This window comes from Syngnathus leptorhynchus, chromosome 11, assembly GCF_054491065.1.
Source record: "Syngnathus leptorhynchus isolate UIUO chromosome 11, UIUO_Slep, whole genome shotgun sequence".
In the NCBI taxonomy this organism is placed as follows: domain Eukaryota; kingdom Metazoa; phylum Chordata; class Actinopteri; order Syngnathiformes; family Syngnathidae; genus Syngnathus; species Syngnathus leptorhynchus.
This window is the reverse complement of record NC_141205.1, coordinates 4,163,657-4,183,471: the sequence shown is the minus strand read 5'-3', so window position 1 is coordinate 4,183,471 and position 19,815 is coordinate 4,163,657. Positions and strand designations below refer to the sequence as shown.

At 42.1% G+C, this 19,815-nt stretch overlaps 2 protein-coding genes across 3 annotated transcripts in view; one reads left to right on the top strand and one right to left on the bottom strand.

Annotated features, from left to right (window-relative positions):
* Positions 1-261: 261 nt before the first annotated feature.
* On the bottom strand, positions 262-1,171 carry lhfpl5a (LHFPL tetraspan subfamily member 5a). Its single transcript, XM_085923846.1, has 2 exons — positions 763-1,171; positions 262-512 (listed from the first exon to the last, which is right to left on the bottom strand). Exons 1-2 carry the CDS (start codon positions 1,169-1,171, stop codon positions 262-264), a joined length of 660 nt encoding a protein of 219 aa, XP_085779972.1.
* Positions 1,172-7,661: 6,490 nt separating this feature from the next.
* The window catches only part of kif21b (kinesin family member 21B), a 37,599-nt gene continuing 25,445 nt past the window's right edge, over positions 7,662-19,815 (top strand). For both annotated transcript variants that reach the window (XM_085924284.1, XM_085924285.1), the window contains exon 1: positions 7,662-8,049. In XM_085924284.1, coding sequence (XP_085780410.1) covers positions 8,009-8,049 — 41 coding nt within the window. In that variant the 5' untranslated portion in view covers positions 7,662-8,008. The remainder of the gene's footprint in view (positions 8,050-19,815) is intronic.

Genomic DNA, 19,815 nt, shown 5'->3' with positions numbered 1-19,815 from the left:
ACCAATGTTTTCTTTTTTGCTATTGGTCTAATTAACGTTTTGTGTTAAATTGAACCAATAGTAATGAAGCATCCACGTCACATTTGGATTTGCAGTGAATCCAAAAGAACTTTGATCTTCGTGGGCGGTCTCCAGTAGGTTCATGCATTGTCTGCGGTGAAGAGAAGAAAAACAACAGAAATTGAGTCATCGCAATGAATGAAGAAACTTTTGACCTCAAGTCCTCTGTTTTCCTTTCAGTGCATGTTATATCCTCCTCCCCTAAGTGCTGGTACCTTTCTCCTCCACTTGGAAGTCCTCAGGCAGCAAGTTGTCCTGTCTGCTACCCAGGCTGAAGGCCAGGAAGGCGAGGATGAGCGAGTCCATGATGCTGATGATGGCCAGGATATAGGCCCAGCGCACCGTACAGTTGCCCAGGGTGTATTTGTCGGTCCGCTGGCCGCACATTCGCTTCACCTCCTCCGAGTCCCAGCCGTCAGGATAAATCATGCAGCCGATCACCATGCAAGCGCCTGACGGAGAAAGGGGCCACAGGAGGGCGGTGACCTGGAGGTGAGTCCAATATTGTGTTGAGAACTTTCAAATCGTTTTTTTTTTTTTAGGTCCAAATATTACTCGCCTGTCTGTATACATATATGATTCAGTGCATTCTAAAGGGCACTTGAGGATTAAACAATTTTGTTTTCACTTATGCAATGTTGCATGTCATATTTGCAGGTGTACCTAATGTTGTGACCTGTGTCTGCTTAAATGCTCACTAACTGGAGGCCAGCTGCATCCAGGCGCAGATCTTGTACACGCTGCCGGCGTTGCAAAAGAAGAAGAGGCTGAAGCACACGATGCTTCCCACCACCAGCAAAGTGGAGATGCCTACGAAGAACATGGCCGTCTTGAAGGCCCCAGACGGGATGGAGCCAAAGTCCAGAGCGCTGCCTTTACAGATGAGCTCCGAGGTGAGCGCATTTCCAATGCAGTAGTGGAAGAGGCCAAAGTAGCCGGCTTGAGGCGTGTTGACGCTGTCTCCGATCCAGTAAGGCTGGATGAACACCACCACCGTAATAACGGCGAACGTGATGGTGAACACGGTCCATAGCACTCCTACCGCACGGGCGTTACGCACGTAGTTGGTATGGTAGATCTTGGCCGCCTCCTGAGCTGGCAACATTGTCATCTCGTTTTGGGAAAAAAAATCAATAAATCTACTCCAAAAAGGATCTTTATGAGAAGTGTATTTATTTTAATGTGGCTCCAACAACCGACCACCCACTGGAGAAGAGTTATACCTTCTAAATGTCCCACTCATGTATGATTCATTGTAAAATGAGGCGCCTGCCTGGTGGTGCTGATACTTTCACTCTCAAGGTATTCACTTTCAATAACATAACACAAAGTTCTCCAACATTAGAGTGAAGACATGTAACGGATCTCTGACAGCACAACACCAAACAAAAATATCGCAAAAAGTATACCAAAGTGGATATGAATAAGTGGATACACGAATTAATTGAATTTTCTGCCATCTAGTGGACGAACAGTTAATCGTCTGTCACCCTCCACTACACCTGGCATATAAATAAGCGAAGATATCGACGTATAATATCAACAATTGAATTGTACATTCCGTTCAAAATTCGTTTTTGTTGTTGTTGCTATGACTTGGGTGAACAGTAACACAAATACACACCGATCAGCTGTGAAGTGCAATTGTATTTGACGTAATAAACACTAGGTGGCAGCACAGAGCCGGAAAGTACTGCATAGACCTCAGTTTGTACATGTATTCTAATTGACCATGCATCTATTATCCCAACCGCTTCACGAGGATGGCGGGCGTGCGGAAACCTGTCCCAGCTGAGTAGATTCGAACCCAATTGCAAAAAATGAGAATAAAACTCATCAAGCAAAACATATTTGATCGTTTCTCGTGCAAGGGCAAACATTTTACAATGCCTGTAGAATACACACAGGCCTTCTGAAGTTACTGTTTAATCTTATATGGAGCTTTTTTCTTGCTTTCACTTTTGTCTTATCATATTGCATAAAGCATAATAATGATAGATTTGACTTTCAAACAACCCCCTAAACCTCATAAGCAAATGCTGTACTAAATAGACTCAAGTAGATGTTTTGCTTATGGAAGTAATTCATAGTATTTACTCTCCTTCTAATTTACTGTACTTCATATATTTGTTTACACTTGAATGAAGGGTGTATCAAATTGATGTACAGCTCGAGCGAGGCCACCGACGTGTCGATGCACTTAGCATTATTAAGTGACGCTCGCCACCAGAGTGAGGGGGAGGCTGTTTATAATCAAGTTTTTCTCCCCCCCCAACCAGCAATCCAATTTACTCAGAGAATGGAGTATAGGCTTTGTGTGTGTGTGTGTTTTGCAAATGAAAACAAGCTTGGAATTTGATTTCTTTGCTTGTCTTTTTACGTTGCAGTGTGCCATGCTCAGCTTTCTGTATGGACATGTCAAGTAAATTGTTTTTTAAAAGCAATAGGATTCTTTACCAAAAACATTATTTGACAGCCCCCCCCCCCCCATTGTAATATGTATTTGTGAACAGAAGTCATGAATGTCTACTCAAATATTCTTGTTTGCATACGTGTCAGGACTCCAGTATGGAAGATTCCTCAAAACCACAGAGGAGGAGCCAATCAAGAAGATTCTTTAAGACCACAGAGAATGAGTCAATGATGTTTGAAAATACCACAAAACTATTTCTTAAGGAATGTGGATTTCCTGGGATCATGTCAATGTTCCATATCAGCACATGAATGAAATAGGCATATCTTGGTTTTATATCAGGTGACATGCAAACACCCTCTCCCTTGCATCATCCTCTCAAGCACAACTTTTTTTTTTTGGTTTCCATCCAGTGGGTCTATTCTGGTTGCCTCTATTCACACTCACAAACATGCACAATTTCGAGTCTTCAATTATCATGTTTGTGGAATGCGGGAGGATATACAGAGATTGTACGTAAGCATTGGGAAAACAGATATGCTCTCATGACATATCACAAAGTAGGGAGACGTTAAGCGAAATGTCATGTTTTCTATGTGTCTGCTACACGTACGTTTTGGTCACAATAAAAGCTGATCTATTTTTGGGAATTTGGAAAAAAAGCAACCGAATAATAACATATAATGAAATATATATTTAGTATCGACATCATTTAACAGGCCTAATCACGTCAAGGCGATGATGTCATAACAGTGCTTCAAACACTTGCTCAGCATATGATGTTTTGCTGTCATCCATGTGCTGGGAGATTGATTACACATCTTTTTTTTGTTAATATACAATATAAGTATGTAAATATTTGCCATCAGACCTATTTCAAACACTTTCCGTGACAGTTAATGATGAATAAGCTGTCGTCTATCTCAATGCAAACTACAATTGTCTCTGTCTCTTCTCCACTTGTCATCAAAGGGTGAGTCATTTTCGTTTCATTTTATTAGGCACTGATGTCACATTAAGGATTTTATATAGCGTTAATAAAGGTTTTATGATGATTCCTTCAACTGTGAGGTCAACTAGTATCCAACAATAGATTGTTTTTGAGGGCCCTACTGTATTTATTTCATGCAACCTGTCATGGCAACTTATTAATCTGTTCAATTTGATATTGTACTGTGGCTAAACAGCAAACGGCAGGTAAGTGAGACATTTGGCACTTAAACAATTAGAAACCCGATGGATCTGTTTCATTCAATCTATCAGAATTATAATATTGGTTAATTTCTTAATAGAATACTTCAGGTTCTCTTGATTTAGTTTTAGGACTGCATGAAATCGGAAATGTATGCAGAAACAGAGGAAGTCGTACAAAGTTGACAAACTTTCTCTTGGACCTATCTGGTGACTTTTCTACCAGCTCAGCATCTCCTCCTGCATGGCTGCTTTAGAGACTGTTGCCATAGAAACCAGGTGCAAAGTACCCTTTTGGAGGAGCAAGTAAATACACCTGCTGGGCAGTATATATTGTTTATCTCATCAAACAACCACAACACAGAGTTGTCATCATTTGACAGATATTTTTCAAATTTTAAAAGAATCCAATGATGTAACTTTGACACAAGTCATGCAATGGTCAACACTCCAACCATTAGACGGTGTAAACATCACTGGATGATTGAATTGGTCCAAAGAAGAGTAAAAATAAAATAAAATTGTGACTTCATTAAAAATGCTTGGTTCTCTTTACGACATTGATCAATCGTAATATGTTATTTAATTTAAATTCAACGAGGTGTAAAACTGAACTTCACCATGCCGAGAGGTGTTTCTAATATTTTGCTTCTCATGTTAATTAAATTCAATCAAATTAACAAAATGTTCTAAACACCTTTCACTGTGATGATTTATTGCACCAGTTTGAATCTCTATGTAAATTAACCGTTAAAAAAAAAAAGTAATACCGCTCACACTGTAAACTCAAAGCTTGTCCCAATTTGTAAATGTACTTCATAACGTGTATATTTCATAATGCAGGTACATGATGATACTATTCTTTTAAAGGCCTTCGTATCATAAACAAAAAAGTGAAGTTCATTAAAGACATACATGGTCATAGGTGTGAAAAGCTTTTTCTCGTTTGCCCGTGACCTGAATGAGGATTAGCGCTTCTAGAAAATGGAAGGTCACTGCAGTACAAGCTTGTAGTTACAGCTGTGGGGGCTTTTGGCCATGTGACACAGATGGACTCTATTAGTCTTTTGTGAATGAGAATGAGAAGGACTTGGCAAGACTTTGGAGCTGACCATCAGGGAAACAACTCCTCTTTGTCGATTTTCGACTCTGAACACACACATAAATTGACACGCACACACATAGACTTGTTGTAATGGGGTAGTAAGTCAGTCAATGAGTGAAAATTCCAGAGGCCACTGCAGCCATTACGATCTGCCCTCCGGCTTTTCAAGCAGCCGCCGCGCATTCGCAACCCAGCGGGGAACATCCGAGGCCGGCCGGGCAGATATGGAGCAAAGTGTGGGTCAGCTTTTGCCCGATGGCACGAGAGCTGGAACGTTCGTCCACATTGGGTTGTGTTCATCCCTCGGAACTGATATCTGACAGTAGGGTGGGGGAGCAAACATGTTTTTGGTTTTGCACAAGTGGCATAAAGGGGCAGTAAAATTCAGAGAGCGCTCTGTTGGTTTCTAGCGACTCCTAATTATTTGTACCTTATGAAACGTTGTCTAAAATCGAATAGTGACTTACTGAAGATATCACACTGCCAAGATGTGGCAATGAACTGTTGTGCTCGCCACCATGTGAAAAACCCTGAAAATGTAAAAACACATAAGTGGCTTCTATGTAACGCACTTTTAAACATGCACAGACACTCTCTCATTAAATCGAGGGGATTGCGGGAAAGTGAAACAACTGTTCTCCATTCAACATCCTTGACTCTCACTTGGCCGCTCATTTGAGTCAGATGAGCGCCAATTCAGGCAATTTTGTTCCGGAGGAGAGTATAAGAGATTAGCTTTTAGCAGCTTCAAAGCCAAATGTAAGAAAAATGCATGTGCGGGGATTATAGAGACATCAAAGAATAAAGATGGGGGGGGATACATTAGGGTGCAGTCTCATCTTCCATCTCTCGCTTGTGGCCTCTATTTCAGGCGACCTATAAAGGCGAAGGAGAGAAAAACGTTCCATGCCGAGTATAATCCGGAACGATTGACACTGTCCAATCTTCATCGATTCAGTGTTTTCTATTATTTTATCTTGGAAAAATCTCAGAGTATAACAGAAATGTCACTAAAACAAAATATCCTCAGGTAATTATGATTTCATCTTAATTTACATACATGTTCAGGGTGGACCAAGAAATTCTGTCTGAGAAGATAACGCACAGAATCCGAGTCCTATTTTTTTTAGGTCTTGAAGCATCTCTTTGTCTTTAGCTAGAGGACAAAAATGCAAATTGCCAAGGATTGATGGTACAGACGGAGCCAAGAGGCATCAGGAGTGTTTATCTTTCTACACTCTGTATTGACTATACGTGGAAATACGGATTAGGCAGCATCATATTGTGGCAATGACAAAACTCGAATGTCCCGAGGATTTTGCATGCGACACTGTTATGAAATGTGCTTTTCTGATAAACTGCCATTCAGGCTAACGATTTGCGAATATGCCCCGAGAGGAATACATGGGACTTGGTGATCAAACGGATCCTTATGTAACTTATGAAGTTCACAAGACAATAATTTAGTATCTTGGTGTGTGTACTTGTATGTTTGCTGTGGCTGCTGTTCCAGATCAAGGGGGATTGAAGCTTTATCCTCATAACTAAATGTTAATCTTGTGTGGAATCCAATACTGCTTCCGAGGAACGTTGTCGGTGTAGCACTTCCATCACCACCGGGATCTCCGTACAGCACGCGTCATAAGCTTCTCGAGCATGCAAACCGAGCTTATGTCCGCGTTTTATAACATGAATATGATTATTATGTGTGACTGTGAGTAGATGTTTATTATTAATTATAGATGTCCTGTATTGATTGTCACAAGGCCATACTGAAACAGGGTCAGGCGATGGTCAGGTGGTTTCAAACCTCCATCTGCTCTGGCTCCCCACATGCCAACAAGTTGCACGATAGGGTATTTGAGAATGTTAATATATGTTTGAGCTGATTTGTGATTGGCTGGCAACCAGTTAAAGCCCAAAGTCTGCTGGGAAAGGCTCCAGGTCACCCGATTATTTTTGAAAAAAAATCAGCTGCTCTGCCAGCAACACAGCATTCAGTGTGATCACAGATTTTCATTTTCATATTTTCATATTGCATGTTGTAAAAAATATCCAGGATCTGCAGCGAGTTGGAATCTATCCCAGCTGACTTGGAGTGAGAAGCTAGACTGGTCACCAAGGGTCGAAGAGTTTGGGATTTTTTTTAGTTTTTATTTTGCTTAGATTTTTTTTTTTATACACTATAATGTAAACTGTTTAGAGAGACAGAGAGAAAGGACTTCCTCTTTAGATTTGACTCAGCAGGAGGAAGTGTATGTACTAACTTCCCATTTAAATGAACTCCATATTCTGTGAGACCATAAGCATGAACGTAGCGTCTGCCTGAGAATTTGGACCTTCCACCTTGGGGCGCATTAGTTAAACTAGTGAATTGAACACTCGGCCGCTGACGCTCGATCAATTTATAGTGTAGGCGTGGCCTCCTATGTGGGTGTGAGCTTCTGGGCGGGGCCGCGAAGCCTCCTCCGCCACAAGAACACCAGTCATTGGTCAAAATTGATGTCAATCAAATATATTCACGATGCATTCAATAACGCTCGGTTATTACCAAATTTTAGAAAAGACGCAGCATTTTTCAGGTTCGTTATTAAATTAAAATCCAATGCCTATGAGTTCTTATGTGTTTCTAACCCTCACTACTTGCACACAAAGTAATATCAATGATAATATAATGAGGAGATGCGTTTGTCTGATTCTCCCCTTTCCTTCTTATTAGTATTGTAGTTGAATTTTGCGGCAGGAAAAAAAAGCCTATATAATATTCCACGAATGACTTGTATCTCTGAGATGTAAAGTTAACATGGGGATGAGAGCCCATTTGACACGAAGACCAGGAGTTGAATAATTCCGATAGTCATGAAGGCAGCGTTCTCCAGTTGAGTTGATGGTCTCGCCGCTCCATCAGGCTGCAGCGTTTCTCAGGAGCGTTGCAACGTTCAGTGACGTGCACATGTGTTTCAGACATGTAGCCAAAGGGACTCACTGAAAACAACATTGCTATCACAGATTCAAGTCTGCAACGTAGTGGACGCACCCGGATCAGACAAGATGAGCTCCAACGCGGGATTGAAACAGACAGGAGTTCAGGAGAGCCACTCGTTCATGGGCAGATCTTGACAGCAACCCCGCCGACCTGAGACGCTTGAGAGTCGCCGCTGCAGAGCATCGCGGCCACGCACTGAATCCCAAACAGAGCTGTTCTCCTCCACGACCAGCGTGGGACCTGAGACGAGACAATGGCGAGCCAGGGTGACTGCTGCGTGAAGGTTGCATTGAGGTAAGCCCTCGGATCTGTTGTTTTCTCTCTAGGTGTGTGTGGTCCTCTGCAGACCACATTGTGTCTGTCCCCCTCGGGCATGAGTCTGAAACATCATGCGCACCTTCCAGTCTTCACTGATTGTCTATTTATGTTGAATGATATTGCAAGTTTTTTTGAAATACTGTGTATGCACGTGACGGCATTGATAAGGTGTGCATGCCGTGACACACACACACACACACACACACACACACACACAAACACAAACACACGCACACACACTACCTCTGCATTTGCATGCTGTCCTCCACAGCATGTTGAGTGGAAAGAATACTTTCATTCTGATGTGACAAGGACAGCTGCAGCCAGGTGTGGAGTAAAAGAATGGGCTCTCTTTTCAAAAACCAAACTGCTGTATATCTTAATAAGTGACTTTAAATTTTTTTTTAAAAAAAATCATGGTTTACTGGAACCTGATTTGTAACCCCCCCCCCCCTCTCTCTAAACACAAAGGCACAGCCTGGAAGACTGCCTTTGTTGGAAAAGCACCTCCAGGCTTGGACAGGACAGCACAGCAGCTTTTGTGTTCACATGAGAAAATTTTGGCAGCCCCCCCCCCCCCCTTAAATATTGTTGATATGAATGTGCATATGCGAGACTTTTGAAACACTCTTGTCTCTCCAGATTTACATGAAAACAATGACAGTTCTCATTCATAATGTCATAGCACTCAAGCGAAATTTTGTCCTCTTGAGCCCTCCTCACTTTGGGAGGCATTCATTCATGGAATTTGAAAGGGGGGGGGGGGGGGGTGCAGACCCTTTTAAGATGAACCGCACCGCAGCTCCCCGATTCCCCAGGGCAAGCTTGGGAGTCACTTTTCCATTTACAGCTGAGTGTATCTCTTTTGTGCTCACTCGCAGTGACAGTAACAGGAAGTGGGGAAGGCGGTGGTGTTGACAAAAAAAAAACAACCCAAAAAAAAAGTCAAGCCTCACAGCCAGCTGGTGGCTGCTGTTCAACTAAACTTATTGATTGAAGTGAAGAAGAGCAGATGATCGCCTTGTTTGAACGTGACAGCTGCCATCAAACGCCATTCCGTTTTTTTTATTATTTTTATATCATCAGCCAGTGTGTGACGAATATATACAAGGTCGAGCAAAATCTGTCATCCGTAGTTAATCCAAGTCACACACGCCGCCTCAAACCTATTAACGAGAGTCTCACGTGGTAATTAAACAGCGTTTGTGTAATTACAATGCCGGTGGGCGAGCTCGCGCTTCTGCTGTCGGCCATGTGTTTGTATTTACGTGCTCTCTAAGTGGCAGCCAATGTATATTTGACAGGAAACGAGACGCAAATAAACTTCCTGCTCAGCTCTGCCGGCTTTCCCACTGACCTCGCAGACTTTTAACCTGAGAAAGTTGACCACTGATAAGAAAGATGGGGGTGGGGGTGTTGTAATTGGTCCCATGTTGTAGTGCCCTCAGGCCAGCCCGCATAAAGTGTGCGTGAGCGAGCATACACAGAAAGGAGGTCGGAGCCAGTCTGAGTCGGCGGTATCCATTTCCTGAATGTCTACGCTGGCTTCCCCAAACAATGACCAGTGACATGACCTACAATCTGCATTCAAATGTGCCTGCTTGAAGAATGGCTAGCGACACGGTTACACATGTATATAAATGTACACACACACACACACACACACACACACACACACACACACACACACACACACACACACACACACACACACACACACACACACACACACTGTGAATTCAACTTGCAGCTGAGGCCGAGTAAAAAGGAAATGTTGTAAAAACAATTCCGGTTCACACAAAATGAGTGAACCGGCTTTAAATGTATCCAAGGCCTACATTTGATGATGTCACTTTACATATAATGAAATGTGTACGCAAGTATATGGAGCAACTTACTGCTTTTCCAGGCAAAACTGTCTTTTTTGAATACCCCTTAGTCAGCCTATGCTATTGCCACATCTCGAGATGTACACCAGCACAAGAGGAATCTGTTAAGGCCAATGGTTGCGCAAAAATCCAACTTGCTCTCTCGATAACGTAGAACAAAGTTCATCATGGAGACACACGTGTTCATAAAAATAGAAACGCTCCCACTAAAGTCTGTTTTCAGATTTCAAAATCAACTTTCCACCACGACGAGCTTCACCATTTTCTCCTCATTGTGTCCTTGGTCCTTTGTTCTATCCGCTCTTTTTAACTCATTCACTGCCAGCCCAGTTCAAATTGATATTAGAAGTCTATAGCCGTCAATGGCAGCGAACGAGTGAATCACCTGTTCGTGTTGTGACTTGTTGGAAATGCAGTGACAAAAGTAACAGTCGCAACTCCAGCGACTATAGGAGCACTCGGGAATGGGTGTAGTCGAATAACGTATTTCATTAAGGAAGTCTTAAAGCGATAACGTGAGACCCCGATATCCAGAGTGACGCGTCTGGCCCAAATTGAAACTTTACTGCAAGCTCCTCAGTGTCTTCTTGTAAATGTCACTCATTGACTTTCTGTAACACGTACATTTCCTGGGTAATCCTGTTTTCTCTTTCACGGCAACTCTGCCAAGTCGTCGTCTGAGAGCGGCAAGTCACTCTCGCCAAAGTGCTAAGTCAGCATGCACGGCCGACCATAAATAGACACAAAGACCAATCTGTTTAGCCCTTTTTGCGGTCTTTGACCTTGTGATGGCTGATAGATGTTCTCACCTTAACAGCCTTTTCCTCGTGGATCTTCTCCCGCTCTAATTTAAGCTCTGTGACCCGGGGAATCGCCGAGTTTGCCTCATGGAAGGCATCAACTCAGCCATCGAATAAAGGCGTCACTTGTATGTATACTTGTATGTATAAATAAAAAAACCAGCATACTGGCTGATGTTGATAGTTTTGAATTTGTTTCTATGGAGAAACTGGTCACAAAATGATAAGGTGAGCCCCCCCCCTCCCAATTGACACACAAAGACTTTGGGTGCTTAAAAAAAAGTTTTGTTTGTCGGACGTGGTTCCGGTCTCGCCTGTTTCCTGTGAGCGTTCGTACGTTGCCACACGGGCGCCGTCTCCCGAGGGGCAGCCTTTTTTTTTTTTTGGCGTAGGTGGGAAATATCGTGGCAGGTGGTGCATATTTGTTTGGTGTTCATGCGGGTCAGCGCGGCATGAGACATTTCTGGCACTGGCTCTCAACATTCACGGTAGCACAAGCCTACTGCAGATTTGCTGCGAGTGGAGAAGAGTGAGAGCCTTTGTTCACCTGCAAACACTCGACAATGGGAAATTTATTCGGAGAGCGTATGGAAAAGCAGTTACTTCAAAACGATCCTCAACTACATTGCGTTGCAGTTTCAGACATTATGTCCGAAAAACCCACAAAAAATTTCTGATGGGGGAGGGGTACGAGCAGGAAACATGACATGGAGCACATTCGTGCAGGCTGTCGACTAACTGCGTACCACTTCCTCTTCACCCTCGTAATCACATGCTCTCTTTTTGTTGTTGTTGTCCCGGGTGAATGTTTTATAATGGCAACGTTATAATGGTTCGAGTGAAAATATATTAGGGGGTATATTTGATGGTGCAAGCCCCAAACAATAAAATGTTATCGTTTCAGTCAAGCTTGGACGGATTAATTAAGCAGACATCTTTTTTTTTTTCATTTATTGTGACAACGCTGGGATTGATAATAATACAAACATTGAGCATGAAGGAGTGTCTGGGGTTAAAGAGTTGAAGGTGCTTGGAAACAGCTGACTGCTGTGTTACGGAGCTTTGCAAGCACACTGACTGACTGAGGGCGCAACCAATCTACAAAGGCAATGCCAAGCTGCAACAAACTTAGAACTCAATCCATTTTTTATTTTTACTTGAATTTCATTTTGGGTTGTAAAAGGCCTCAGTAGGTTGTGAGATGTTGCATTTTGGCATACGGACAAACAAGCCCTCTTATGGTTTTGCTGTTGTTGCAGAATAATTTCCTGTCAAGCCACCGGCGAACGATTCGTACTTCCTGTTCAACGGCTGCTTCTGATGATTCATCTTAGTCAAAATATGAATTTGAGAAGAAAAAAATAAGTTTCTTGAACACTTTTATCTTGTAGCAAGAAGTTTGAATGTTCTCACTGCATTTAATCTTTCTTGCAAAAAAAATAATAACCCAAAGCAAACGTGCTCATTAGGTTAATTGAAGTAGAACATTGACTGTCAACCTCATGATTAAGTGGTGACCTGACCACAATGTACTTCCCCTCCCTATGAGCTTATAGTAAAGAAGGATGAATGGATAACAAAGACTTTAATGAACTTCTTGTCTCTAAAACGAATGACTCAGATCATTTACTGTTTGTTACCGAAGCAATGAAGGCTCATGATTTCTTTATCAAAGTAAAGTTAAAACTGTTAACGTCCCAATTTGGCATTTGATGAAATTATTCATCAACTATACGCCGCAAAAGTCATTCAGTCTGAATTTGATCATACAGGACCTCGACAAATCTCTTCACGGTTCAAGTTGAATCGGATTACAATGTTAAGAATTTTAAAGCGTTAACTCCCAGCGCAGTCATAATTTCAATGAATGACTTGTTTCTCAAAAAATTATTTCGTAACATTTCGGAAAGTCGTAACACGTTAACAAAAACACGACCTTCTTATTTTTTTCCCTCACCTCGACCAAGGAGGAGAGTCTAGCCTTAATGCAAAAGCTGTAGTCATTTCGTATTTACATCTTTGTGTGTTTTAAGAAAGAGATAGTGGCCATAGCATAGAGCCTTTTAACCGTGCACCCGAGTGAGGATGCTGTGTGAATGAGTCTGATGTTAGTGCGGGTGTTTGTGCTCTGTGCTGAGTTTGCACACATTTGCCAATAAAGTCAGAGGAAGACAAAGGGTGAGTTGGTGTGTGTGTGGGGGGGGGGTATGGTTGTAAAAGAAAAATAAATGCTGTGAAAAGGCGCTGCTGGAAAACATGCTTGCAATGAGCGTGCATCCGCATGTGTGTTATTAAGAAGAGCATGGTGTGTATGAATAATTTGGGACAGCTGCATGTGTTGGCCGTGTTTCCCATACATGTCAAAATTTGGGCCAGATCGTGTCCGATGCAATATCGTTCATGCTCCGGTGGAGCAGCCGTCAGAATCTGCTGGAATACAAAGAGGTGGGATCAAGTTTAGCATTTTGTTGGGATTAGGTGTTACATTGTGATTAAACTTCTGATAAAGTAGTCTGCAAAAGTTGTGCACAAGTGCGTGCGTGCGTGCGAGCACGTGTGGGTCGGCCAGCTGGCCAATAAGCACCTACGATGCTAAGTAGCTTAATCGCTGCTGTCTAAGAGCTTGTTTTGTTGTGAACACAGATAAAGGAGGCACACTTGACATGGCGAGCTGTCAATTGGTAGCATTACCAAGACATGAATTGAAATTAAAGATGCTCATTTTTAATTTGGGGTCAAGCTTTTGTCCGACGGAAGGGAAAAGCATACAATTAGTCTGCAACATTAAGATGGGCCATTATTCAACATCTATAATATTGTACTCAATTCAAACACAAATGAGCAAATGATGTAAATAAATAATCTTGGCCACTTTGATTTTATTTCAAATTGTTCGCTGTCTGCTGCAATCGCTCCATTTTCTAGTGTTTTGATGTTGTTAGGCATCTCAGGACTTTTTGAAGGAAAATAAATCGAATATTGTTCAATTTAGCAGATACCATAACAGATTTTATTCTTAACAATTTGTGTCATGGTTATTTATGATAATAAATTACTGTGTGTTGCAGCCCAGACAGACAGCTAAATTAGTTTCACGCACCCATAAATAAACTGACTTTGGATGACAGTATGAATTGTGGGAGCGATCTCGATTCGCTTATACAATGTCCGAAGTTTGGTGTCACACTGAAGTGCTTCTTGGAACAAAACGTTTTTGCCCCCTGGGCCCCTGAACAATTTTTACATGAAAGATTATTTGTCCAGCCTTGCGAGCCTCTTTCAAAGGCTGTCTTTGTGCCACTTGTTGGAATTTGCTCAACTTCTTATGCATCAGTCATGAGGCCTAGCACGTTTTCAGCTTTTTGTTTGCTGCCCTTTATAAGCTGCAGTGTATTTTGTCTCGAGAGTTTCTGCGCTTTCATCTTTGGAGAACATTTTCTTTGGCCTTAGGGAGATGATCCGAAAGGTATCTTCCCCCCCCCCCCCCCCCACTTCTTCAGTGTCTTCAACAACACGTATCATTTTTCTGTTGGGAACCCAAGCGGAGAATCATCTACTGTAAATAAAAACAAAAGACTTCATCCCATCCAAAATACGGCGAATGTGTTCAACTTTGAAGTGGATCGGAATCAAGCAGACTCGCACCTCTCTGACCTTGCCGAGGCCATCTGTTGTGCAAACGAAGGAAAGCGTGCTAATTTGAATTTTTCTTGTCCCGCCTTCCCCCCCGCGGGGGAGCAGACGAGACTGACGGTGAGCGGAAATGAGGGGGATTGACCCAGAATCGGCTCAGATGATGCGCACTGATGTGCCCGTGGAACAATGAGCCATCTTCATCCAGCTGATTGACAGCAACCGTAGTTTGACAGCAGGAACCAGTTTGTGACACCATTTTTTTTTTTTTTAATGCCACATTCATGAATAGTTCCAAATGATGGGGATACATTGTCACATTTGATTGTTTCCAAACAGAAGCAACTTGGGTTGCACTCGCTATTGTCTTGCGCTTTATTCGCAAAAATAGGTTATTTGAAACCCTTTCCCCTCAGATCGCCTTCTTGCACATTTGAGCGTTCATGTTATCACGCGACGGGGACAGCTCGCCACTCTTTTAATTACACGGACAGTTGAAAGAAATGTGCCACGTGCTACATGAAAACATTAAGCCCTTAAACTTATTAACTTGACAGACTGTGTCTTTCCAAAGTAAATGGACTGAAGGAAATGGTGGGCAAATGGAGTTGTGTCGAACACTCGACCTAGACAATGTAGGGCAACCCCGGCCCCCAAGTCTGGCCGGGTTAAGAAAAGGCTGGCGTTGATGTCGATGAACCACTTGTGCTCCAGCAAGCGACACTTCATGCCAACAGAAGCAGTCAAATCAATGAGCACAGAGAATGTGAGTGCCGTGATCTCTTATCCCTTGTTGCCGACGGCCAACAATGCCCGAAGGCTGCACGGCTGCCCGTCTGGAAGGTTAGCATCATCGATAGCTTGCAAAAAGTGTGCCACATTGAGGGAATAAAAGTTGGAGATCAATTCTCTGTCATGGCCGTATTAGTATATCATTTTCAGCACAATTGGGCAAATTGTACTCACTGAAGGTATTCCGTATATAAACCTAAACAAATATGCTTTTTATTTTATTTTCCATGAGGCCCAAGTAATCTCGGATTCATATTTTTTATTCATTATATTCTACTTTCTTTCTTTCTTTCTTTCTTTCTTTCTTTCTTTCTTTCTTTCTTTCTTTCTTTCTTTCTTTCTTTCTTTCTTTCTTTCTTTCTTTCTTTCTTTCTTTCTTTCTTTCTTTCTTTCTTTCTTTCTTTCTTTCTTTCTTTCTTTCTTTCTTTATGTTTTAAATATTTGTTATGCTTGTAAGTTTCTTTGTATTTCAATGAGTGTGTCTCTCATACACACAACATGGCGAGCTGTCAGTGAAGATTACCGCGTCTAAAACGGATGCAAAGACAGATAGAAAGTCAATTAAAGGTGGAAGGCAGTTGATAGGTTTACGTTCTAGCTCACGGGAGACCGATGATCCGGGGGAATCGATGCAGGACTGATGAAATGGGCAGAAGGACAGGAAAAGGTTTAGCGGTACTTACAAATCACAGAGGTGCCTTTTAGTGTGCAATCCTTAATTAATGAAAGTAGTAACCAGACGCGTTGAGGGTAAATTCAATCTTGATGCACAGGAGACTTCATTTTGAAAAGTAATTGGGATTAGATTTAGGATAAAGTATTTGATTGAATCTGTTTTGTTATTTCCAAAAAAATCATCCTCTCACTGAAAATTTCCTTTGGAGCAACGGTTCAGTTTCATTTGAAACCTTTCCATAATTCCTTTTGGCAAATGATTTCCCCCTCCAAGTTTTGACCTCACTTGTGAGCTGCTCGCCACTGTAATGCACCTCAGGGGCTCTCCAGTTTCATCCCTCAGTCATCAATATGCCCTCAGCATCAACAACCCAAAAGAGATGAATGTTTTTCTGCATTGTTAATTATTTTTCGCCAGTTTTGTTGCGAATGATTTCTGTCTGCACTTGTCTTCTGGGCAGGACTTTATTTCCAGATTGACGACATTCACTATTTTGGAAACAACGCTAATGGGAGCCGAGCAAGTTGGAGCTCAATTGTGGGTGGTTGGAAACCAAAGCAATGGGGTGACTTCAGGCAATGATGTGTTTGATGTGTTTACTGCTTCGGATGACCAAGAAAAGCATAAATCAGAGTCCCGTAGCTTGAATATTTGGAGCTGTCACGGCTGTCATCTTTCGTTTTGCTTGGGGAAAATAAATATGCAGATTCACATCAGTAGCGAAAGTGTCGCTCGATTGCATTCTCAGGCATTCAAGTGAACTTAAGATGATGTGTGAAGTATAAATGCCATTTTGTTTCAGGTTAGCACAGGTGGAAACTAGCTTTGATTTACTTGGCGACATGCGGTTGGCAACAACAAAGAGACTACTGCCAATACGTGTTCCTAAAAGCTTTCTGGATAAATTCTTTAAAATGTGATCAAACACTGATTGTGTGTAAAAATAAAACAAATCAAGTGCACACATTAAAATGCGGGCACATGGCCGTATCATCATTATGGCTGCAGTTGTGGAAATTCTACATGATTTCTAAACTGGCAGTCCAAAAATAGTTTTTTTCTCTGAGGCGCTCCTATTCAGCGTGATGTTATCTGAGACAAATCAATGTTTTCATTCTTTACCTGCACAGCATTCTTTTTCGCTCCTCCTTTTAAGGTTTGCGCAGTGATTTCATTGCTCGCCAAATGTCGGCTTTTCGCCTTCTAAGAAAATGATCTTTGATGATTTGGATGAAAGAAAGCAAGCCGGAGTGATAAAAAACGAAGAACAGACCATAGAAACAACAGAAATGGAACTGGTCCTGTCCTCTTTCTGGCAACATATGAAGATGAATAAAATCACAGCACCAGAATGAGACTTTGTCAAGAAGGACATTGACAAAGAAGGGGCAAAACGAAGAAAGGAAACGAAGAACGGTCGTTCCAGTAGAGCTGAATGGAATTATTTACGTGAGCGGGTTTGTGGGTCTTATTTTCAGATAAATGGGTCGAGTGTTGTATGAAGCAGTAGCAGGCTTCCTGTGCCCGCCCTGCCAGCTGACAAACAACAGAGCCCCCGAAACACTCCCAGCTCAAGCGAATACGATTAACTCAGCCTCTGTGCGCTCGTTTGTTGGTCTTTACTAAATTATGTCCATTGGGGGGGGGGGGGGGGGGGGGCTCTTTCGTCAGAGCCACTCTGCTTGTTTGAAGGTTGAATGGATGTCAAGTTACATAGTCAACACAGCAGGCTGATATTGGTGTGCTAGGATCATTGGTGAGCAACTTGGAGTCTGCTGAGGATTACAGCATAATTGGATATGTTGTCATTTGTGCAGCACTATTGTATTTTAGGAGGTGTGGGGGTGTAACGCAAATACAATGTGAGCACTGATATGGTCAATAACACATTAGCAGTCCCTGAGCGACTTGTGGCGTTCCCAAGGCAACCGGACTCTCCAGGACCAGCCCAGCTCAAGGGGAGGGGGGGGGGGGGGGGAAATGTGGAGTCAAGGCCCCATTAGCATTTTGGAGCATTGGTTTATCTGTTTGTGTGGTTAGGGTAATGTTTTGGGGGCATCAATTACGAAAATAATATTTTTTTTTACTACTTTTATGTGTTCTTATTTGATCAGCATACTAAAATGAATGATCTCACTTGATGATACACTTCATCGCACAACTTGCTGAATGAAAAAAACCAAAACGGAACTTTCGAATAGATTCAAGAATGTTAGTGAACTCGACACTTCCATCTGGCATCTTTGACTTTCACTTCTGTCAAGGTTTGAAGAGGCACAATTAGTGCTTACGGCTGTGGGTGTTTGTTTGTTTGCCTTTTTTTCAGGCTAATCCTAATTAACACTATTGGGTTTGATAATTAGTCTAATAAGGGAATTCCCTTAGCGCTTGTGTATAATGAGTTTCCGACACTGTGTGAGCGAGCGTAGGTGTGTGTGTGTGTGTGTTCAGCCTTGAGGATATGTAATCCGTTATCTCCAAAAATGAGATAACTAGCACTGTGAAGAATCCACAATCCGCTTCAAATGTTTTTTTTTGACAGCCTTGATCTCATTCACACTTTTAATTGCGAGGTCTCTGGTTATATTTCTTGGTGCTAAAATGTCCTTTGGAGCGATTGCATGTGTGTGTGAGACTAAAGTCAACGCGAGTGTGAGACATTTGCTGTCCCAATCAATGTTATGGATCCCGTCTTTTGTCGCTCCAGCTGAGGCTTGTGGGAGTTTGTGAAATGAGTATAAATAGCTGTTCCATTCTTCTTCCAGGAGACACGCTGACTTTCATCTATGTGTGTGTTTCTCTCCAATTGTTTGTGTTTGTGTGGCAGTTGCAGAGCTCGCTGAGAGACTCTCAAATTCAGTTTGAGCTCCATCCCAAGTACTTAAAACTATAGGACACTTTCATTATGTAATTACAAACTAAAATGAGTCTAGGAAAATGCCAAGCTGTTTTTTTTTTTTTTTTTTTTTAATGAGAATGCAAACTAATTATCCTAATGGGCAAACCGCTGATGAGAGCAAAAATGCGGCGATGTGGCACAAAGCCCGACAGTCATTGTTTTAAAAGTCATCACTCACACTGATATTTGGCAAAGAAAGAACAATATTCCATTGAAGAGCTGCTTGTATGTGAACAAACGAAACGCCAGCTAAAAATCAGCACATGCCGGGTGAACGTGACCCTGTCACATTCCCTTTCTGCCAATAATAAGCTTAAATATCTCCGAAATGGAATGTGCAGTTCCATTTATATTAACCTCGGTGTCAAGGTTATCTGAAGGTGCTCCTGAATTTGATCATTTTCTATTCTCAGTCATCTCTGAAGAATTGAGAGCTTAGTGGGAACTGTGTGTCTCAAACTGTACTTGAGTCAAACATGTGATGTTTTATTTTTATGCATTCTGGATACACTTTTTGTTCCTGTATGTGTGTTTGCGGTTTGGTCCCACTGAGAGAGCCAGTTGATTTGCATCCCCTCAAGATCGATCTTGGGTTTAGCATGTTGCCTGCTTCCTAAAGTGATTAGCTCTCCACACAAGTCGACCAATATGACCGCATGATGGAGCGACGGGTCATATGTTTAAATGAATGGACGTCGCAATGACTCAAGAGTGTTTTTCTTTGCAGGAAGTTAACTTACACGCTCATAAATTGAACTCCCGCTGCTCCGTTCCGATACGAATTAGTCGGAGTGGTGGCTTTTAGGCAAATGGCAGCACTGCTATATATAGTATATCACCATATTGCAGCTGTCTTGCTCATTCTGTAGGCAAATATATGAAATGAGCATTATTTTAATGACTTTGCAACAATCAAATGGGTGCTTTGGTTTTATTTAGAAGGTTCTGGTTGTGGTTATGTCTTCGTGTCCCCACGCAAGCTGTCTGGAATTTACCCCTTAATCCTTAGGACCCAATCATAAGCCTTGAAAGGTATTTCCGTGAAAGGCAGAA